Source organism: Polyodon spathula, chromosome 12, assembly GCF_017654505.1.
Source record: "Polyodon spathula isolate WHYD16114869_AA chromosome 12, ASM1765450v1, whole genome shotgun sequence".
NCBI classification, from domain to species: Eukaryota; Metazoa; Chordata; class Actinopteri; order Acipenseriformes; family Polyodontidae; genus Polyodon; species Polyodon spathula.
The window spans coordinates 30,745,996-30,769,911 of NC_054545.1; the positions used below are offsets into that span (position 1 = coordinate 30,745,996).

The 23,916-nt window shown below is 38.8% G+C and overlaps 1 protein-coding gene across 1 annotated transcript; it reads right to left on the reverse strand.

Annotated features, from left to right (window-relative positions):
* Positions 1-2,928: 2,928 nt before the first annotated feature.
* LOC121323959 (GDNF family receptor alpha-4-like) lies at positions 2,929-14,792 on the reverse strand. The gene is made up of 8 exons (XM_041265306.1): positions 14,346-14,792; positions 9,869-10,144; positions 8,917-9,009; positions 7,949-8,294; positions 7,506-7,615; positions 5,799-5,933; positions 5,274-5,395; positions 2,929-4,714 (listed from the first exon to the last, which is right to left on the reverse strand). Exons 1-8 carry the CDS (start codon positions 14,443-14,445, stop codon positions 4,559-4,561), a joined length of 1,338 nt encoding a protein of 445 aa, XP_041121240.1. The 5' UTR covers positions 14,446-14,792; the 3' UTR covers positions 2,929-4,558.
* Between the last annotated feature and the right edge of the window lie 9,124 nt (positions 14,793-23,916).

Genomic DNA, 23,916 nt, shown 5'->3' on the forward strand with positions numbered 1-23,916 from the left:
TAGGATCAAACTGCTGACCCTGTGGTTGCTAAGAGACTGTGTTCCCATTCTGAAGACATGAGCTCTTTGATTCCAGAAGGTACTCTAGTGTATGTGGTGGAGTCACAGCAAGCTGGCTGCAAGCAAAACCAATGGAAAACCGTAGAGAAAATAAGAAACAAAAAGTAGAAATGGAATTCAGCCAGTTACAATGAAGAGACCAGTCTTTGACCTCATGACCACAATGCAAGCAATGGCGCTGGAACTAGGGGTGCTGGGGGTGCGGTTTCACCCCTGGCTTTGCATGGCTTCCATCATATACAGGAGTTACAGTTTTGTTCAATGGCTTTCAGCACCCCCACTTTAAAAATTGTTCCAGTGCCACTGAATGCAAGCACGTTTTCTTTCCATATTATCAGTTTTTCACTTCATGTTAAGTAGTGTTAAATACATAGGTACTCTCCAAGTACTATTGTACCAACACAGAAGTGCTGTGTGTTTACACAGACCTTAATATGTATTGCAGCGATCTCGGTTAACACAGACAGACGCGAACCCGGGACCTCTCGCAATAAAGCATATCGCCGATACCTCTGTGCAAAAGTGCTTGTTCCTTTGCAAGGATTGTATATCGGGCTAATGTCTTTGTGTGTGATTACGTCACCTACCGGCCCTGCTGCTATCTTCCACCGTGCACGTGACAGTATTAGTAAATGCACTTTCTAAAATATAAAACATGTCTCTGTTTGAGCTTAAATCAATAAATCAATATATGCTTTGTTACTAACCCATACACCATATTTTTGAACTGTACAGTATAATGGATTTGTATTACTGGTTTTACGAGTGCGTTTACCCACTTCAGCTCTGGAAGTCACGAGTCAACGTAATCTCTTCTGGCTCTCGAACACTGTGTCAGTTTCATCAGTAAACTCTCCAGCAGGCACACAACTCATTTTTGAAAATCAATACAGCTCCAAAAGACACTGATTTCAGTGGAACAGGCTCAATATCAGAACAAAGCTCAGAATAGACATTTTATTTTGAAAATTGAAGAAGCATCTGCCTCACGCTCAGATGCACATTGCTATCAGCATGAGACCCCCCAGGTCACGGCACCACTCAGTCAGCTGTCAGCACGGCTCCTGTGTCAGTTTATTGATAATCAGTGTAAATTATAAAACAAACGGTCTAGCGGATACCTCTCCAAGCGTAAATACAAAGACTTACTATTCTTTCTCAACTCCAAGACTTTGAGAAAAAACACAGAAGCAGAGAGCTCCTGAAACTGACTCTCATCACTTTAAAGGGAGCTTTCCTTCTTCCCTGTCGAAGAGAGCTGTTTGAGGATTTTAGCCTATATAAATTGCAGACAAATATACACAGGCATTGCTATATGGTATGCCAGTGGGGTCACCATTATCTGTGAATAACTAATGGAATATGCTGAACTAAACTGATGCATTTCTCATAAAGAGATGATCTCCGTATCAGTATCGACTTGTTCGTGCCAGGGGAGCTGGCAGCAGTGTTATAGCCTGATAGTAAAGCAGAGATGAGCATGACTTGCTCTGCAGCCTTTGGCTTACTTGCTTCTTACTCGTCATTGCTGAATATGACGTCAGCTTTCTGCCTGATGCATAAAGGAATTCAAATTGCATTCCTGGGCCCTGGCACCTGGGCTAATGGGACAGTCAAGTTACTGGGAAACTGATCTCCTTTCTCTTGTTCCCCTCCCTTAACAACCCCATCTAAGTGGCTCATCAATTGCTATAAAGAAGTATCTGTTGGATGGGGTTTCATATCAGATCCACTGCAAGGTGGAAAATATGGAGACAAATCACTTTAGTGTCTTTACTCCACTCAGCACTCAATGGTTTTCAGTTTTTCATTTTCTGTAAAGCAATGCTATAAACACCTTCTTTATCCTTTGAGATACCCCCAGTCCCTTCAAAAACTAAATTACACATAACCAATGCATATTGTCATTACCTATATACAACAATGAATGAAGCAGGTGTTGCATATACATTGAAATTCTGGAAAGATTATGATGTTGAAAAACACTGGAGGTTGTGGTTAAAAACAATAACGGTTGATATACAGTGCATTTTAAAAACAAAAAGACCCCTCAAAATTATCCTCCTCTTCTTTTATTTGCATGATTTCTTTTGTAAGACAATAATTCTTTTTTCTATTAAAAATGCAGGTAGGTAGTTGCTTTGTTGTTTTTATGCAGGGCTTGTTAGCTGGTCTGGGCGAGGAGGTAAACTGAAGCATGATGCACCTACTGTACCTGTTTCCTTTGTTTGAAACATCTGCACATCGTACAAGCATGATCCATCATCACTGTACCCGGTGGAGCTGCCCTCTTCAACACCATTATCATTAGTCAGAGAAGTTCAATTAGTGCTGTTTTCTTTAATGTCCCTTTCATCTCTGCATGGGAATTAGATTTCTTCTGTACCGGCATTCCCAACACTACTCGGGGCAGTAAATTAGCAGATAGGTGTTAGTTTTCTTAACCAATGCTAATTCCACTATGATCAAAACTGGGCTTTGTGGAAATTGCCAGCATAGGTTTCCCGTAGGCTTGTGCTTGTTCAAACAGAAGAAACAGACTAAGGAACACAAATAAATAGCTGAATGAAAAACAGAGTTGTTGCAAATTGGATTTTATGTTGCATTTTATTTTATTTTATGTTGCAAATTGGATTTTATGCTGTATGTGTTTCCATGACTAAGTGAAGCTTCCTGCTGTTGGGTAGCCTTCACACAGTTAATTAGTTAATTAGATAAATGGTTTCCACAATACTAAACAACAATTTCTATACCAATCAAAACAAAAAACAGACAGAGAAAGAGAGAGAGATTTACAATCAAATATTCTTATTCAATAAAGGAATACTCAATGGATAAAGAAATGTAGTTTATTTTTATTAATGGTGTTATTTTCTACACTTAAAAAACAAAATGGACATGATCTAAATACAAGTACTTAACAACAAAGTGAAACTAAAAGAGCAATACTCCTTTTCATTAGCCTGTTCCAAATTGATCTTATTGTTACATTGTTACGTATATTTATAAAAATACAGCAATTGTCTGGGTACAACATTGAGTTTGGAAAGGTGTTGCGGAGACACTTTAAATTAGATTACAAATTTACAGGCCCAAAGCACAATTGCAAGGAATGCAGAAGTGGGGACTTCACAAGCTTGTGCATGCAACTTTTTTTTTTTTTTTAACCCATAAAAACAACACTATCCACTTCCATGAAAGTCTTTCTAACCAGTCTCAATACACTTGTGCATTAATTTAATGCATCATTTCTTCAGCACCCAACGCAACGCCTTTCAGTTCAGCACATTACGAAATCTCATTCTCTTACACAAACACATTGATTTGTTTCACTAGTGAATATGGGTACAGCACCTGCAGGACCATACATCACCTGTTTAAAAATATCAGTATGAACGGCTGGCATGTGCTTCTGCAATAACCTGTAGGAGAACTGCAATGGAAAAGTAGGGGGCGGATACATTGAGTAGATATACTGCTGTGTATTATATTGCAGGTAAAACACCTCTCTGATTTGCGGCTGATCACAAGCGAAACTGTAAAGAAACTCATTGCGCTGTTTGACTAAATCTAATCTAATCGGGTGAGGATGAAAGGCATAGCTGCAATAACCATCACGCACCCATTAGAACACAGGGGGCAGTAAATGCACAGCATTTCAATGTGTTTACTGGCAGCATGATTACACAGCCCCTGGTAGTCATTGACAAGAGCTCATTTTAACAACAAAAACAGTAAGGATAATCAGAATGGTAAAGGTTTCAACATGTGTAAAACATTCTGTGAAAATGTTGAGGAAATAATCATACAAATGAATTCTGCCTTGGAACACAAATTCAGCAGCTATAAGCTTTCTTTTAGTTTACTTCTCAGAATATGATGTAAGCAAATGAAATATAATGGTAGCTCTTCCAGGAGGCAGGGAGCATACAAATTAACCCATCATTCATCTTGGAAACCAGCCTCTTATCTTCTCTATCCCCCTCCCTTTAACAGCATCTGATATCACCAGGAAGAAACCCATTATGATGACGTTTGACAGCCGCACAACTGATCTGCTTTTTAACCTTCAGATGGCTCCAGCAAGCAGCTCACAAAGACTTCCGGCTCTGTTCACGGTTACTGTTTTTACTTGCTTACTTTTTCAACTTCTAAGAGGCACCCCTGAAAAAAAAAATATAACAGCACACACAACCATTTCTACCATGATTACCCCACAGTGGGCCATACCCCATACTGTAGATCAGGGTTATTTGTGAAATTACATTTATTTTGGTAGATTTTTTTGTTGGATAAAACAAAGGCCACACAACTGCATTGATTTAAATGGAGTGCCATAGGTGTAACAGCTAACCATTATTTTAAAGTGTTGCTGTGCCAATGTGGTTGGAGGAGGAAGGAGGAAGGGGGAGGTGGAGGTGGGAGAAGAATTCCCAGATTTTGCGAAGTGCAGAATGTCCTTATTGTAAGGGTAGGGTCAATTTTCTTCACAGCCAGTCTACAGTAGAATGCCCTGGAGCAACAAAGCGCAAACAGCCAGCATTCCTGACAGCCAGATCTCTCCCGCTCCTGACTGGACGTTGGACACAGTGGCTTTCTCCAAAATAAGCTGAATTCCTTCAAAGCTTCCCTGGTTGCCTTCACTCTTGTCTACCTACGGGCGAGAGACAGATGGGCATGAATATTAATGGTGCCTGATTGATACTGTGCTGCTCGCTTGCCTGCAGGCAAATCCTTTCCTCGTGCCTCTTCAGAAAGGCGGAGCGGCAGCATCTGTGGGTAACTTGGCAGCAAAACAAGAAAAGATTTTCCCCAAACTTTCAAACGCTGCTGAGTGTGGTGTTCTTGCAGTAGCTGCAACCACAGGAATGAGCCTGACTAGTACACTCATAGAGCTTTATATTCCAACGCGAAAACAACCTTTGAACCTTAACCTTTACATCACAAATTGCACAATAATCAACATTCTTACTTTGTTTCTAGTTCTGTAACTTTAACAGGCGTTTTTTTTTTGTTTTGTTTTGTTTTTGTTTTTTTTCTCATTTTGAAACTATTTAGTAATTTACACAGAAAATCATCCCCACTGGCAGATCTTTTTAGACTCACCAGTTTACTTCACTCCTTTTAACTCCAACCACCAAACCCCTTTCTTCGCCCTACATTCAATAGTCCCCTCTGCCTTCTGAAGTCATGTGGTATGTGTTGACATGTACCTTTCCTATCTCGACTATAGCATTGCCATCATCATGCTGGTAGTGCTGTGAAGGTCTCACTGAGGGCTGGGTGCCCTCTAGTGCGTATTGAGCTGTGCTGATCAGCGCGCCAATGGAATTCACTGCATACAAAACAAGAGAAAACATATTGGGGATTTCTCATATACTTTAAAAGCCTGTTCAAAACAAGGGCATAGAAAAAAGCACTTTTCTGCAATGTTTAGAATTGTAACTGTTTCAGAGTACTGTTGCTCAAGCATTAAGGGTTTGACTGACTGTCTTCAGTCGTGGTAAAGTGTCACAGGATTTTGCAAAATTAATATTCAAGCAACAAAACTTAACCAATTAGAATGATTGTGAAACAAATAAAAAAAAAAGTAAAGCGAAAGGGGTAAAACATCTCTTGAAATGGCAGCTGTATGTCTTTTAATATAACATTTTGATAGGTGGCTGGTTTACTTGAGAGAGTGGATATGGGTGCTACAGAAGTGGGACTTGCTGCTGCTGTTATAATGCTCTGCTCACCAAGGCAAATGTTCTGGGTGAACATCGTAAGGATCCTGTCACACTCCTGCTGCTTGTTGCCACTCCCCTCACAAGAGCACCACTGAGACACCTCAGAGCTGCTGTTGCTCTGGTAGTTTGGGGTCATGATGGTTCCTGGGAGAGAAACGGGAGAACCAGTTCATCAAAACCTTACTGCTCACATATTTCCCTGGCCAGATCCATCCAGCAGCAATACATTGTTATCAATCTGCAAAGCCTCAGCACCAGGTGATTTCACCAGCCATGACAGACACAAGCTACAACACTGAACATTATAGATTATATGTTGAACACACTGCTGTCACTTTGTAATTGTTATGCATTATATCAGTCTGGTTTATTGGATTGGTTGCTTCCCTGATGGTGTGGTGATGGTGTTTATGCTATTATACGGATCTGGAATAAGCATTTGTATTTTTCCATCTGTGGGACCAAACTGTACTTTCTTCTATGAAATAGATGTGGGCCGCTGGTATATTGCTGCTAGCTACTTGTGTTCAGGTCTCCTGCAGGTAATTAGCCAATTCATGATTATTACATGAATTTATATTGGTTCTAACTGTAGAATATCATCAATATTCTAAACTCCAATCCCAATGGAAAAACTTAAAATGAGACAAATACCATGGGATGTGTAATTTATATTAAATCTCAAAAAAGGCATACGTCTCACTAATCAGATGTTTTTTTTTTTTTATTTCCAACAGCTTTCTCTGTATGAAGGCAGAGCTGGCAGACACAGCAATGCCAGGAGCCCTTCTGCTCTACTGCACTTTGGGAGTTTGCCGTTTAGACAGATGGATCAACAGTTGGGTCTTAATTGGGACAGACTGAAGTCAGTCCAAAAACAAAAGTCATGTTTGGATGAAGGGCTGATAGCTGCCAAAACAAAAACGAAAAATAACAAACAAACAAACGTTTTACCCTCAAACATCCTCTAGCATTTAATCATGTTGGGCTTCCAAGAATACCTAACAAAAGACTCTTTTTTTTTTTTCTTTCTTGCCTGTCCAATTAAATTACGGGCCAATATTACAGCCCAGAACCACAACTGTTAGCTACCATCGACAGCAGTACACTACACAGAAGAAGGGGAACACAAGAGGCTCTTCTATTCTGTTTCAGTGTAGAAGCTTTTTCTAACCTGTTTCTTAAATGTTTCATCAACATAAAAGAATACAATAACGGTTCTGAACAAGGGGAAGACATTCGGCCTATCAGTGCTTGTTTGGTTATTAGTAGGCGGTTAATCCCAAAACTCTGTAAAGTCAGGCCTAAAACAACCCCAATGATTCAGTATCAACAATTGTATTATTAACAAAGGAAACATGTGCGCTCTTAGAGCGACACAGTTACTTAACGCACCCTTGAAATGGAATAGAATGGAGGAGATAGTAGTGCCCCTGCTGTAGGGAGTAAAGCAACAGAGAAAACTAAACTAAACAAAGCTGAAAGAGGTGAACCTTACATTGTGACAGAGCAGAGGCTTGGCACGTGGGTGCACGGTGTGTGGGTGCGCACACGTGTGTGAGAGTTTGGTGGCCATACTTATATAACCATACATTTAGTTGCATTTGTTGTTGCTGCTTTACCATGCTTTCCTATACCATGCTGTGCTTTTGTGACGGTGTACCACGCAAAACCTTTCTGAGGGAATTGAACACAGAAACCCGAGAAGTCTTTTACCGATCAGTCCTGAGTAAGACTTGAGACAGGAGGCTCCGTTCTCTCTCAGGCAGCCTGTTGTGGAGATTGGGGATGGCTGACATTTGGAATGAAAATCAGCCAGCCTGGACCTGGGATAAGAGAGGGAAAGAACAAATGAATACTGTTATTAACACTATAAAACTCAGCTTTGACTGTGAAACTGTGGTGAAAAAGGACCCAGCTAGTGTGAGCAGGACAGAGACTCTTGCTTGCCTTTTTAATATTACTGAGATACTGTTAGAGCTGAATCTGCAACATCTGCAAGGTCCTTTTCCGTTGAATTTCAATTTTATGTTGTCTGCAAATTTAACAAGCTTGCTGTTTGTATGTCGATCCAGGTGACTTTTTTAAAACAGTTTGACTCTTGTCTCCCACGCCTGCTGCCTCAAATGAAACAGTCCCCGTGCCGGCTGCTCACTCACTTGCACAGCTCGTCCTTCATGCAGATCTGCTGCAGGTAGAGACAGTTGGGTTTCTCCTTCTCCTCAAAGGAGCAGGAGGGCACGATGGCCATGCGGCGGCGCTCTCCACACAGGGCGTTGCTGCACTGGCAGAAGAGAACAGCAAAGCTGTACTCCTCGGGCACACGGTCCATGAAGCGCCGGAGAGCTTTGTGACACTTCTGTCGGTTGCAGGTATCAGTGCCGCTGACTCGCTTGGTGCAGGCCAGCACGTACTCAGAGCGCAGGTTCCCACACTTCTCGTACAGTCCGCAGGCCTGTGCAGCCTCCAAGCATGGGTTATCCCATTCTGTCACAATGCTGGAGCCTGAGAAAAAAGCAGTGGACAGTCAGGCTCTATACGAGCAACAGCCCTAAGTGTTCTCAAAGACTTTACTCCAGTCTTTAATTACTGTAGCAAAATGAGATGAAGAAAAATCTTAAGTTTTGTAACATTAGTAGATGTTCTGTGATGTACTTGACTTTTAAAGCAAGGAAAGATCTAGCTTTTTAATCTTATATTGAACGTGACTTTATGCCTCGTGACCTGAGGGAGGTCATCGCAGACCTCTGAAGCAGGATAATCATATCTCGTGTGATGACTGAGCTGCTGGTTTTTGGCACAGAAAGTGGCTGATAGCTGGAGGCTCTTCCTAATGGCTAACTGGCAGAGAACTGGGTTCACAGTCCACACTCACACAAACTGGGAGCAGTTGTTTGATTCCCAAGCCAGTGGACTAGAGAAAGGTAATGGATAGCCTTATCAGGATCTCAATCTGTCTCATACAGGCTTTTTTGTGTAAACCTGTGACCATTGTCCTTGAGATCTAAAACGAGTTCATTGGTCCGCAGCCTCTCCTGTTGGCCCAAGGCTGTTTAAGGCCAGGAATGTGAAGCCCATGGGCAGGCATGTTGTTTCTGGTAGTGGCACGGCTGTTTTTCTTTCCTACCTGAAACAATTGCTGCTAATCTGGTGTTCTGAATGGCCCACATCTGGTCTGTTTCTAGATCTTCATAGGGAGAGGACTCCAACTCATAATAACCTGGGAACAGAAACACAGGGGATTTATCATGCTGGCCAATAAACAATACAGACTGTGTTCAATAAATTACACAGGACAGGTATTGTACTGCTGCAGACCTGTTGGTAAATGGTGGTGAAATTTGGATGAAGTCTATAACCCTTTACTGGTCAGACCTCTCCACCAGCTCTCACTGGTCAAACCTTGTCCTATATGAGAAGCCGGATATATATATTATATGATATATATATATATATATATATATATATATATATATATATATATATATATATATATATATATATATATATATATTATAATGCCAATTTAAAAATGTTCAGAAAGACTTAATGGAATTACATGCATATTCGTATCGTCGGTTATTACTGACACAAGTTCATATAACGGAGTTCCGCGGACTGTTCAAAACTGAAAACGAGGTACGCGGATGAGCTTGCCCTGATAGGAACAAGACCCCACACAGGACAGTCTTCTCCTAGCTGAACAGGTTTGGAATGTGAGAGTCAAGAGTCCAATTGGTTTTAACCACACCCTGCTGTGTTCCTTATAACATGAAATACTTTGGCAAAAGACCCGTTCGAAATCTTCCTTCAGTACCGATACTGCTAAATATCTTATAATTGAGTGCTTTTAGTTTTTCATATCAACTTTTTATAGCTATCTACAGCAGAAAATGCTATGTACTACCATTTATGCTATTTATTTTAGAGGCAAGAATTACACATGTAACTATACATATAGAGTAACTAAATGTTTATTAAAGTGTACTTACAAAAGAGGTTACCATAGTAACTACACAATAACTATACTTCTTGTTTCCCCATAAAGACGTCAATGCAAACGAGGGTGCGAGCCTTACTGTTTGAGAAGCGGACTGTCCAGTACACTGAAAGGCAGTGCTCCTCCCTCCTGTTTCCACGGTGACATTTACAACGGAGCAGGGGGCTTTGGGCGAGAGCGGCCTCAGCAGTCACACACTCCTTCCTGGCCTCCGGGCCCAGGGGAGAGACGGCTTCCTCAGCCGCGCAGTACTCCAGCACCCGGTAACTGCTGTTGCACATGTGATCGGACACACAGAGCCGCTCGGCCTCCACGCAGTCGTGATGGAACCCGTTGTGACCTGCCTGCAGGCTGCCTAGGGGTCGGGGTGAGAGGCGGACAGAAATGTGTCAAATAAAACAGTCAAAGGTTTTACCATGAGTCAACTTTATGCTGGTATCATTTCACTGTTCCCTTTCCCCTTATAAAAGTTTAACACAGTATTTTTTTGCACTTTGCTTTATACCACACTTTCCCCACACTGTCCATTTACTATAGTTTATCTTGGTTTGCCATGTTTTTTTAATATGCTTTATCATACCACTCTGTGCTTTATCTTGCTTTCACTCGTATTACACTTTGCTATATTTTTCCTATGGCAAACTTTTATCAGGGTCATTATTTCCCTCTTGGACTCTACTTAATACTGCTGTGGGACAGGTAAATGAAAGGGACACTACATTATATCCAGCATTACGCCTTTATGAGGCATTTAAACATTAGTTTGTGCTGTCTCCAGAAAACTAATGCAGATTTAATTAGGTGGCCCAGACATCATACTTCCTATAATATATCCAACTTTCCATACATTATTAATGTACACTTTTATAAGATGCTTGTGGATATTGCAGCTAGACAGATGAAAATCACCATCACTTTGTTCAGTTGGGGTTTGACTATTTAGAATTTCCGCTGTCTTTCAGCATAATACTAGAACACTACTGGGACTGCACAGCTGATTGTGTAATTAGTGAGCAAGATGCATTAGTGTGGACTGATATCCCTATGATAGTAACAGTGAAGTTAAACTGCAGATATTGTCATTGCTGTGCTCTGATTTACTGTTGTTGAACTGCTGAGCCATGTAGCACAGTCCTTGATATTTCATTTTATATGCCCATAGTTATATATTCAGTATTTAGCAATATGAAGCAGCATCTATAATTCAAATTTCTAGCTAATACCTCAATTATGCATACATTATATATAACATCTTTGAATTGGATTTTGTAGACTGTTTTGTTCTAAAACTACCCCAATTAAAAAAAAAAGAAATGCTTGAAAGATAGCTAAATGCCAAGTTAGAAGTATTTTTCCTTGTGGCAAAAGAATTCTGTGGAAATATTTGATGCAATCCTGGTAGTTATCAATGCATACAAAGTCATACTGGAGGTGTGTAGATCCCCACTCTCTCTCTCAGGTAAATACGTTCACAGAAAGGTTACAAATAAACAAAGGGATCACTTTCCTTAGAAAATATGAAACCATAGAATGTGATGAACTATTCTTATCTACGGTCTGTTTGACACACAGCGGTATCTTGCTTGTGGCTCTACTAAAGAAGTCACACTGCTCTATCTTCCTGTATCTGGAAAGGGAAATATTTTTCAGTACAACTCTCAAATCAATAGCTTTCCATTGGGAAGGATTTGGGGAACATTTTGAAGTTTCGCAAATTTCCAAATGTGTCGGTTTCTATAGCAACCTATTTTTTTTTTTTTTTACATATATTTCTGAAGTTTTTGTTTTAGTTGTTTTTCTGTCATTCATGTTAGACAAAAGTGATTCAGCATTTTTTTTAAGGCAACGAGATTAGGCGTGTCTTTGTGTTCTGCAGCATGACCCAGTTGAGCTGCTTGCCAAAGCAAGACATAAACCATATGGCAACTGTACCTTTTTAAAGCGAAAGCCATGCTATTCAACAGTAGGCAAGAATAATAAAATAAAATCAAACCTCTAATCTCTTTCCAGGGGAGGCTTAGGAAAGATCTGAGGACCTGCACTATTATTATGACTATGGCAGTATCTGCAGGCTGCATTGTGTCAACACCACACAATCCAACCGTTATGATGTCTCAAGGCCATTTCTGTCAGTGATTGAAGCTGACAGATGCTTGTTTGACGCAGGTAACTGCAAATAAATGGATGCAAGAACATGAGGCAGTCGGAGAGCTTGAAACAGTCGCCACCTCTTTGGACACTACCTGTGAGAGTACTGCCTTTTCTAAAGCTTGAGACACTGAGGGTGTTTTAACTTACTGTAGTACTTGCACCTTCAGAGGAAGGTCATTGCAGGCTTCAGTTTCCAGAGACCTCAATTAAAACATTTTAGGTTGTATAAAGTGGCATGAGATTTTTAGATGCTTTTATGTTATCGCCATCACACTTAAACCTGAACAGCTATAAATCCTCAAAAGCTCCTACAAGCAGTGCAGACATTAGAGAGACAGAAATCAATGAAGAGCTGTCTGAAGAGAGGATTTTCACTGTCATCCGCGATCATCGCTAATGCAGAAACCTCCAGAAAATGACTATCTGCATACCTGTCATATGTGGAATCTTAATGTGGAATATCGATTTCTTAAACACTCAAAATTTGCAGCAAAATCCCCAAGAGCTTGTGATGCAAACATGAGGCTTTACCAACTTAAAAAACAGCCCTTTAGAGGTTACTGATGATAGTTCCTCCACCAGATTACAGCATTGAGCTCTGTTTGAGTAGAAGTTTAGTTCTATTGAAGTCCAAGAACAGCTGGGCGTTTGAAGACAACTGCAATATTTAGAGAATATATCAAGAGCTTCAGGATGCTGCAATCAGACAGAAGTGACTCACTAAGCAAGTAATGATTCAGGGCAGAAGCTGAGATTTCATTTTACTGAAGACATCATGATTTTTTTTTTTTTACTTTGCTTTTACCATGCTCTGTTGACCATACTTGATCTACCATGCGTATCATGATTTCACTGTGCTTTGATTTATTATACATTTAAAGGGATCCTAAATACTGATTAGAGGGCTTAGGTAGTTAACTCCTGCCTTCCTGATATAGTCAGCTACCTACCAGACTTTATATTGCTGAACAAGAATAATAGATTTCTGATGTGTCAATATTATAATACACACACCTGAATCCACACAAAAGCGCCATACGTACCACACATTTTGTGTATATGCCTATAATAGCTGCATCTCTGTGGTGTAAAGTAGATTCTGTTACAATGGGCAAGACAGTAGGTCTGACTGCCTGCTGGTAGAGAAGCTTGTGCTTGGCAGGTGCTTCACACCAGGATGAATCTCAAAAGTAGTGGCTCCAAGTAGATTTTGCTTTGAGGAATTAGCACATATTTCTCCAGAAGAGTTACAACCAAATAAATCAGTGCCATCCTGGCAGCCCACAGGCCCTAAAACGACTTTAGATTAAACAGTGTCTACAGTGTATCACCCACCTGCATACACATCGTTCATATGGATACAAATCTAGCAGGTAGAGATGTTACTGTACTCCCCTGTGTGGAGGAAAGTAGTACTGCAGGTAGTGTTCACACTATTTTAAATCCAGTACTTTAAATGCTAATAACTAATGCTTGGTAATTTATTTATTTTAGCGCATCACATACACTGTGTCCTGAATACTTCAATATATTGCAGTAATATTACAGTATATTTTTGGGTGTGAGGAGCTGTTTTGTTTATTCTCCATTATTATTATTATTATTATTATTATTATTATTATTATTATTATTATTATTATACTTTGTTAAATTTGTTTAAAATTTGTTACAAAATAGCATAGACTAAAAAATTATCTTATCGTATCTGATTTTTTAGATATGATGTATATATATATATATTATATATATATATATATAGATATATATGAAGATATATATATATATATATATATATATATATCGAAAATACTTCATTTACAAACAAGTAAATGTTTGTTTTTGAAGCAAATAGGCTTAACTATAATTAAAACAAATAAAAACCTTGGCACGCAAAAATCTCTTTAGTCCCGTTATATGTGCTATGCATATCCCGTTATTTGCCTTGCCTTTTTTTTCATAGTGAAAGTGTGTCCGTGTGTGCAGAATTGACCGGAATGTCCTGTGGGATCGTTCCAGACTATATTACCAAATATATACGCATTAACACTTCCTATAAATTAAGACCAGCATTAAAAATAACGTGGCTGTTAGATAAAAAAAAAACTTTCACTGGATTTTACTTGGAGTCAAAAAGTCACATTTATACTTTCCAAACGCAACAAATTAATACCACAATGAACAAGCCGCTTTCCTAACAACAGAATAGCATATCGAACGGAAACAATATAAAAGCCCTTCCACTCGTATTGATTCCTAAACTTGACATGTAACCAGAGACATATTCATCATAAGCAAATAAAAATAATATCGCTCCGTGACTAATCATATGGCGTAGCCTATATTTTGCGATTCGCGTCAGTTTAAAAAAATAACAACACATAGCCTGTATAAAGAACAATACTTACCACAAATAAATGCATTAAGAACAATTCCCCAAAAGAACATGATAAAGCTGTTGAGAGAACACTGATCCAATCCCGGTAAATCTCTGAAGAAGTTTCCCATGACCTAACACTATATTTATTTATTTTTTTATTTATTTTTACAAATCCATTATTCCAAAGAGCCAATTAAACAGCAAACACTGTACCGCTGCTTTACATCCCAACACTCTTAGCTTCTCCTTTAAGAGTCCGAGGAAGGGTGTCTTCAGTTGTACCCAGTTTTGTTCGTCCAGTCCACAGTGTCAGTTTTTAAATTGAATTAAAATATATTGCAAAACTGAAAAATACTTTTCAAGAGAACCTGTTAGTAACATAAAAGACGCATGCTTTGCTGCACAAGTGATCTACTCAGCAGGAAGTTGCTGCACTGTGAGTGAAGCACATCAGGTTGGTTTCTGTCTCCTAGGCTATGGTGGAGTGTGTGTGTGTGTGTGTGTGTGTGTGTGTGTGTGTGTGTGTGTGTGTACCGGGTCCTCTATACTTGCTTCAGAACGTCCCTGCCAATTACGTGCTGACCATGCCCAGTGCCAGTAATCGAATGCTTCACTCAGTGCGATCACATTATGTTTATCACGAGGAGCTTTGGCGTGATTGGTCTTGCATTGGTCATCCACATTCATTAAAGTGAATGGTGTTACAGTTGCGACTGCAGAATCCAGCAAGACACACTCCGCCAAATACAGCAGGCTTTACAGACAGTGAGCGGAGCGGCCATGGATGGAAACCACTGCAGGTGCCATACGCTTTATTTGCAGTTGGTGGAGGTAAATATAAAGTGTTTGTCTCCCAGCATACACGCTCACCTTAGGGTATACTCTACAGGTGGACTTTTGTATTCGTTAACAAAGCATATGCGCAATGTAACATCAGTGTGATTTTTTTTTTCTTCTTCTTTAATAAATGAACTAGCAGATCAAATCCATTTGCTATATTACATTTCTTTGTAACGCTGTTGAATAACCAGGGTTCCATTTAATCGTATAGGTGAAATATTAAAAAACAAAACAAACAAACAAACAAACAAAACAGCATTTAACATGACCCACGACCTCTGACGCTTCTTGAAAGTGCTCCAGTTAGGTGACCATTTCCCCAGCAGCAGTAGCTAAAGCAGCCCATTTTCGCAGTACAGTATTGAGAATTTTGACTACAGTCAAAACTACTGCGCTTCTAGTTTTACAACAGCACTTTTGAACACAAGGAGACATTACCTCTTAACACAAGGAAGTGAATGGGTGGAATACAATTCGGATTTAGAACATGTATAATGTATACTGATGTGGAATTGACAGGAAATAAAGAAATGCCGCGCTGTTGTGAAGGGTTGAACATGGGTGCATGTGCTACAGCCCACATGAGATAATATTACAATCATAAATAAAGTATGAGCGGGGGTGATATAAGAAGCATAAAGGTATATATACACCAGGCCTATAGGAAATCAAACAAATTAAACAGGATATTAAATGTACAATTAATGCGAACACGATAAGCGAGTTTACATTTACGAAAATGGAACACGACGTTCAATTTCCACTAGCCCATCGTCATAAGCTGCTGAACGGTTAGTATACTTTATTAATGGGTGCCAGTTACACCATTAGCTTCAAACTGCATGCACAGGCTTCACCAGCAGCAAGCTAATAATGTGCATTTATTTTACCACCTGTTTTTAATATAACAGATATAAGAAACATGCATCAAATTGGCTTAACTGCAGTGATGTATATCATTATCATATAACATACACTTTCAAAATAACATTTCAAAAAGGAATAAACGGATCATATTCTGAGGAAAATAGCACTGATTCCTGAACCTGACAGAAATCGGTTGAGTGCGCGTGGCACAAAGCGAGGTAGACTAGCAAGATGAGCGTTTGATTTAATGGACCTTAAGAAAAAGGGTAGTTCAGATTGACGCTATTGGTCAAACTGTCAAATCAAGACAAACAACTCGGGTAGATTGACTCAAAAGCTACCGCTTAATTTATTTATTATTATTATTATTTTTTAATATGGTAAAATTGCAGCTGACAGTTGAGTATATGTAGAAAACCTATTTTGCAAATCCTATTGTGCAAATAGAAAAACATTTACCACCAGAAAGTCTGGCAAATTAAATAATTTCCACATTAAGATCCATTCGAATCTATCTATTAGAAACTATATCATTTTAGCAATGCCTACGCTTCTAATTACCCGGAGCAACAACATCTTATACATTATTCAATTAATTATACTACATTATTTTTCTGTATGCTGCTATTGTATATTGATGGCTATTTACGGAAATTGAAAACTGCGACAGCGTTGAGGGCAACCTGTCGTCATAATTAAAGGCAATTAAATTTATACGGACTTAATTCGCCTACATTCCTTTAGCTTGAATCCTGATCACAACAACAACCGGTAACCATGAGCTAAAGCCATCATTTATAGCTAGTCTGACAAGCTATGTGACATATGGGCTGACATAACAATATTCCATTCGACTAGAATTATAACTCTTGGGATTTGCCGCACCCCCTTTTTCATTTGAGCGATATAGATAGAAGCGCGTCCAATCCACCTAGCTCTGACAGTTCAATGATGAGGGGTGAGTTTAGCAATCTGCTGCACAGATTTCTCATCATTTGCTGAGAGGAAAAATCTTTCCACCTTACCCCCTAATTTAGAAAATTGCTTATTTTGCAAATAGGCAGCCATTCACTGCTATGCATAACAGACATTTCTGGACAGTTAAGCTTAACAGAGGAGCATGTCTTAAAAAGTTACATAATGTGTCCTATTTAGAAATATATATTTTGAGACTGAAACAAGCAGCATGAGGCAATGATTTGTTGTCTACTGTGAAAAACAAGTCAAGCTGTATTTTCTATTAAAATATAAAGACTTGCTAATCCCGCCCCAGATTCAATCCTATGGAGAGGAAGTGTAGCTCTGGATGAATATGTAGTATGTAGTGTGAAGCTCATACTGCATGAATCAATTTAATGCTCCAAGGTTTGGATCAGGATCTAGATCAGAGTGAGACCCTTAATGTGCCTCGGTAGGTTTTATCCCATTAAACATAGTGTTTCCTGAACCAGTATTATCAGAATATGGTGCAATATTTGAATAGGGTTTTGCTTTTTAGATACCCAGATCCTAATGCAAAGGAAAGTTTTATGAAGGGAATAAAACAATTGCATTGGTATACACACTTGCAACACACAACAGAGGAGCGGGTGTATTTCTCTTCTTAGTAGTTTCTTGTTCATTTTAGTAGAGCTAAAATCAGATACTTATTTAGTTCCTCTTATAAATTTGCCTTTGTCTGCACTTGCTTCAATATAGGGCCAGTTGTTTTTTGTAATATTCTTAGGCTCTGACTCATGCCTTGCTGGTGGGCTCATGAGCAGCACTTATTGGTTTCTTTAATGGGAAAATAGGTTCACTTTGACGCCATATAAAGTTCCACTGCCATTGTCCCCCTGTGGAGCCCTGGAAATGTAGTAATATAACTCTTCTCTGTGTTATCTTTTTCCTCTGTGATTTTGTGTTCCTAGTCCCCAGTCTTGTCCATCTGCTAGATTTTCCAGGCCAGATGTCCAGCCCAATACCACCTGTCTTTTTCTAAAGCCTTCCCCATTATCCAGGAATCTTGTTTGATTTCTGTCCCATTGAGACGATGTTCCTGACAATATCAGGAATGCATCTTCAGCACTCCTGGAGGAGTTTTATTTCTCTGAGCACCTAAAAAAAATACATTTCAAATGAAACACACTCGCAGACACTTTCAGTGTTAACCTTTATACTTTAGACTGCACTGGCATGTTCTATATATTTGCCATGTGCTAAATGTGTAAAGTTGTTTCCTTGCCGAGTTCAGGAGCTACTTTTCGGTTTTAGGTGCTGCACCATCAAAGCATCGTAACACAGACTTCTCAAACAATAATGATACAAAAATAATAAAATACAATTTATTAAACAGACTATATATATATATATATATATATATATATATATATATATATATATATATATATATATACGTGTGTGTGTGTGTGTGTGTGCGCTAATACATATTGGATGGTAGTGTACATTGTTAGCACTATAGTGTGGACTTATATGGATGCAGTTAGCAGTTACTTACTTTGCAGTTAGTTAATTACTGCAAATATTAACCCCAAAGTTAAGTTAATTAGAGACAAAAATCACCCCATTAAAAAAAAAGGTTTGCTTTTGATTTACTTCTGACACTGAGGACCCTGATGAGTGAACTGTGGGCAAAATGCACATCTTGCATAATAACTGTGAACGTTTCAAGGTTTAATTGAGTGCTCTGCCAGTAAGACAACAAGAGCAGTGTTATTACTTCACTCTTTCTACCCTTCTGGGCTCCAGTCATCACAGCCTGCATTACACTGCTCACTTATTGGGTCCCTTGGGGGCTGTTTTTGTTCAAGGTGAATTAGTCAGTCTCTTACTCTGTGCTAATACTTACTCTGGACAGCATTCTGCAGTTTTGTTCAGGGTTTATTAAAAATAACAAAGGTAAACACAAGCTCCACTCTCAAAGCTGTTTCCTTTGTGAAAGTAAAAATCAAGTAAGAAAAAATACTTAGATGAATTTCAAAGTTAATGACGCTGTTTCACCACCAGATGGCCTTGCACATAAAGTACATACCCCATAAGAATTAAAATGTAAAGCATAACACTTTAAATATTATTTCCAGGAGTATTTCTCTGGAATTCACTTCAAAGAGTGAGCTAGCGGTTCCTTTTATTCCCATGGAATAACATAAAGTGTATTAATTTATTTCTCAAAGTGGACATAGCTGTTTTTATTGCGTTTTCAAACATTGCTTTCTGTGTTACGGTGCTTTGACTATGAGATCAGGATCTGTTCTTCAGTTCTAGTTGCCTATCATAGAAATGCATGGATCAGCCATAATATTAGTAAGCACCAGCACCATCTAGTGCACAGCAATGCATCGCTAGCAAAACAAAAGAAAGCAGGATTCATAGTGGCACATCACTAGACTAGGCACTTCCTCATACTGCAGTACAGAAAGTTTGGCTGATCTAGCCTGTGTTACACACCTCTGTGACAGGCAACTAGAACTAGGAGAACAACTCTGAATAACTGAGGTGAAACAAATTCACAGACAATACAATAATTTCAAAAACAAAGAAAAAAATCATCTGATGCAACTTCAAAGAACAGATCACTGCCGGAGTGACACACTAGAAATGATGCAGTGGATGCGCCAGTAATATTAGAAACAGGCCAGTCCAGGTTAAGATATTAAACCAAGATGTGCATCGTAAAATCAGCCCCCTTGCTGCAAACAAAGATTTAAAAACAGTGTCTCCCCATAGAAAACAAATGTCTTCTCAAATTAGCTAACATCTTAAAAGAGTGTTGAGGACACATGGCGAGTCGTCATGCTGATTTTAATCTTCTGTTTTCTTTCTATATATGTCTCCCTTCCACCCTGATGGAAATGAACGGAGCATTGCTCTAATGTAATCTGTCGTCTCTGCCTGTTTCATTATTACTCTTCAGGCCTGGTAGGGGCTCTTCATTTTTATGAGCCATGTGTCTCAGCGGAGCTCTTACCATGAAAGTTAATGTTCGTCCTGGATACATTTTTAGAGAAGCAAGTACCAAACATCTCAGGATCAGACCCCATTATTATTAAAGACTTGCCAACCTAAATAACTGTATTAAACACTTTCCAGCATGAATCAATCAGCTGTAATGGGAAAATTAAAAAAACAAACAAAAAAAAATATATATATATATGATGTAACTAAAAAAAAAAAAGATGGTGAGTAAGTAGATTCAAGAAAATGCAGAGTCCTTTTCTTCAATCAGTTGCCAGGTTTATTGAAATATGCAGGGAGTCTGGTCCCAGGTACAGGACAAACAGAATACTCGTTCTTACAATTTTTGCATGACATTAAATACCATTCTGTATAGGTGGTCCACCTCCTCTTTCTCTGACATTTAACCAATAGCAAAGGTACCACACATTATTCTGTTACCATATACTATATGTATTTAATTTAGTGTGTGTGTCTGTGTGTGTAGTCTTGTGTGACAACCTCTGAACTCAGTGCATTCTTCAAACCCCTGGCGCCCCAAAAGGTCCATACATCTAGTTTTTGTCATCTTCCTTGTTCATATCTCTCCATTTTGCTTGAGACCCTTTGAGTCCAGTGATGTTATCTCTTATTCTCCCTGAGAACCTTTGGGTCCAACAGCAGTCCCTGGGAGCCTTTTAGCTCCTTTATGCTTTGCATTCCAAAAGTCTTAGAGCCTGGCCCCTTCTGGTCCACACCATTGTTATCTTGTTAGCTTGCAGTTAATGCTGGGCAAGAAGCTTGTAGACACAAGGTCTCTATCAATTGTTAACAGTACATGCAATTTGAACCAAACAGTCTGCTATCTGCAATATTAGTCTCTTTTCAGAAAAGAACACCAGTATAGCTCTGCCAGTCATTATGCGAAACAAACTACTAATCAATTCTCGATCCATGTTTTTCAACAGTATATATATTTTTCAATTGGATACTTTAACCCTTTTAGTCCTGGGTTATTTTTTGTTGCGTGTAAGAATAGACTCCTTTACTGAGTATATGTGAGAACAAGACATTTCTTTTTACATATATTTATACGTTACCTTAGACTGGGACCTAGGAGTCCCGTGAGTTTCCAGTGTGATTTCTGACTGCATATGTTAACATATGACGCTAAAATAAGGTGAACTGAAAGGACAGCGATTCAAACAGAGTTTCAGTTTGTGATTATTTTCTCCTCCCTCGCAATGCAGGGTTATTCAGGCTTCAAGTACTTGTATCAGGTTCTGAACAATAACTGTAGCATGGTATGTCCAGAAATAACCTTCCAGAGATACGCTTACTCCATCTGGTGGACATATAAGGCGTTACAGCTCACTGAAACGAATTTCAAATGACTTCAGATAGTCTATCTGAAATAACTGTGGATAGTAAACAGATCTGTGTCACATACATACAAAGTATTTCGTTCCATTGCTGTACCTGCTTTTCTCTAATAACAACTCAAAAGTGCAGCTGGTTGAAAGGACTGCATTATATAGTAAATACCACGTGAGCATACTGCTGTAATACCAAACTCTGGTGGGCAAAACAGACTTAAGTATAGTTCAAGAAAAAAGGACCAATTTATGGCAGTCATTTTACAAAGCTACCACTGCTGCACAGCCAAAGTCTCATATCCAACAAACCATTACTTGATAATGGCATATTGAGGTAAAGAGACAGACAACTTTGAGTTATTACATTAATATTTGGTGCACAGCTGCATTTCTCAAGACCACACACTTTGAAATTCTCGTTCCAGTTCATACAGAGCTGTCTTCAAACTATTCCATCAAAGATGTCATTCTCTTAACATTATGTCCACAGGGATGCCGTGTCTTTGTACAGAAAAGTCGTTTGCGAATTCTTCAGTAATACAGGGTCACAGATGATAGAAAAGCACTGCTGGAAGAGTTGATGACAGGACTGACAGAAAGCCACACAGTACCTTCAATTTGCAGATATTAACAATGGGTGCTGGGGCCTACCATAGGTGCAATTCCATTGCCACTTAGCCACAGTGCACAGATTGGTTTGTGTTTTCAGTTCTTGTATTGAGAAGGTCTTGCATTTGAATTCTAGCAGTGGAATGTAAGGAAGCCAATAGGGTGTGGGTTTGATTGGGATAGTCTTGAAGTTTCTCCCATCCATTTTTCTTATACAGAGGCGACATTCAAAGTCACGATGCTTTGGGTTGGGCGCAGACCATGTTTAATTGTTCTGCGTGATGGATTATCATGATGAATAACAGCTGGTGTGTCCCTCATTAGCCGATTCAGGATTATGCATTTAGTTATGAAACTTGGAAGCTGGGTAGCATGTGAAATGCAATGTATGGATACAGATATATAAACTAAATCTAGTTAGTACATGCAGTGTGATTGTCAGGATGGATCTCTATACATTAACAGCGTGTATTTAACAGTTATTGTACTGATGGTAACAAATGCTATATAATATATAGCCCTTGATTCATTATACACAGAAGACAATGCTAACATGAAATAATCTGTGTTATATAAAACTGAGCTGTTTCACACAATGGGCAAGACAGCCATTCTATCTGGCTCGTAGTCGGCTGTTGGTTGGCAGGTCCTTCCAAAACTAACTACAAAGGACTGATGTTTGACAAGGACAAATGACACCACTGTGGGCTGTATTATTTAGTGTCTGGTGTCATTTGATCCCATGCTTCTCATTCAATCTAGACCCTGGATTCAGAACTATCTGTAAATATTATTTTGCAATAAATTTCCATTTGCCACTGACACAACCTAAAAAAAAAAATCACAAAAAGGTGCATGTTCTATTCTTCTGGGGGAAAAAAGCAGCTTAGAAAATGTTTCTGTTGGTCCTTTGAGATAACATGGAAGTTATAACATTACACCATTACAGAATAATAATAACAATCCAAACTTTTCAAGAGCTCATTTGCATGGTTGAATGAGCCTGGTACTTGTTTCTGCTGTGTTGTAAATGTATTATTTCATACAGTTTACGTGCCAATGCCTTTATCGCTGAATTATGCATAGCTTATTATTTTAAAACCTTGAGATTGGAGCCACAGCTCCTTAATTGACCATCAGAGTGTAATAAGGGGAATGCTCAGAGGTGGGAGCTGCGTTGTTGATGGTCGTTTTGATGCTTGGATTTTCTTTTTTCGTGTATCTTCTTGGTTGTTTACAAATACAGTGAAGACAGGCACGGGGAGACATTTCAGTTTGCTTTCAATTTAAAATCATGTACAAAAGATTGACTTACAGTTCATTGCCCTGGAAAGCAAATGGAGCCGAGCAGTGCAGTTGACACAGAAGGCCACTGTTTACTTTATGTGTGTAACAGAGTTTTATTAAAACCACAACTCTGCATAACCCAAAAAGTGAATAAGGTGTCATGTGCCTCAGAAATGCAAAGGGGGGAATTGTCCAGAATTATGAAATTACTGAACACTTTACTGTTTAAAATTAGCATCTCAACTGTTAACTTCTGAAGCTGATATTGGTCACACTTTATTTTAAGAGGCACTTTTTTTTTTTGTCTAGCTTACTGTCATTTTTATGTAAGGTATAATGAAATAAAAAGTTCTCACTTGCTTTATGTTACAACAGTAACATCTTTAAAAATGCATTTTAACCACTATAACCCCCTGTAAATGATTAGAGGTGATTATTTCCCAGTTGAGTGCTGATGCACGCACAAGTATGCTGACCTACAAGCAAATTTACACAGAGTGATTTGGGTATGTATATGTAAATGTACTTATGTGCATTTGATATAAATAACAATACACTGATTGAATTTGCAAGCAACAAATGAATATTTGTTTATGTGACATGAAAAAAATATCTATCTGACTATTAACTATAATATATTAAAAGAGATCAAATAAGTTTTAAAATATGATGAACCAGTTGCTCATA

Bases quoted from the DNA above. Each gene is read 5' to 3' on its own strand.
- LOC121323959 (XM_041265306.1), bottom strand. From the start codon at position 14,445: ATGGGAAACTTCTTCAGAGATTTACCGGGATTGGATCAGTGTTCTCTC. The intron at 8,295-8,916 runs GTAGGAAAGAAA...CTTTTTTCTCAG, and splicing joins ATTAGCAGCAATTGTTTCAG to GCTCCAGCATTGTGACAGAA. The intron at 4,715-5,273 runs GTACATGTCAAC...TCTCGCCCGTAG, and splicing joins CTATAGTCGAGATAGGAAAG to GTAGACAAGAGTGAAGGCAA.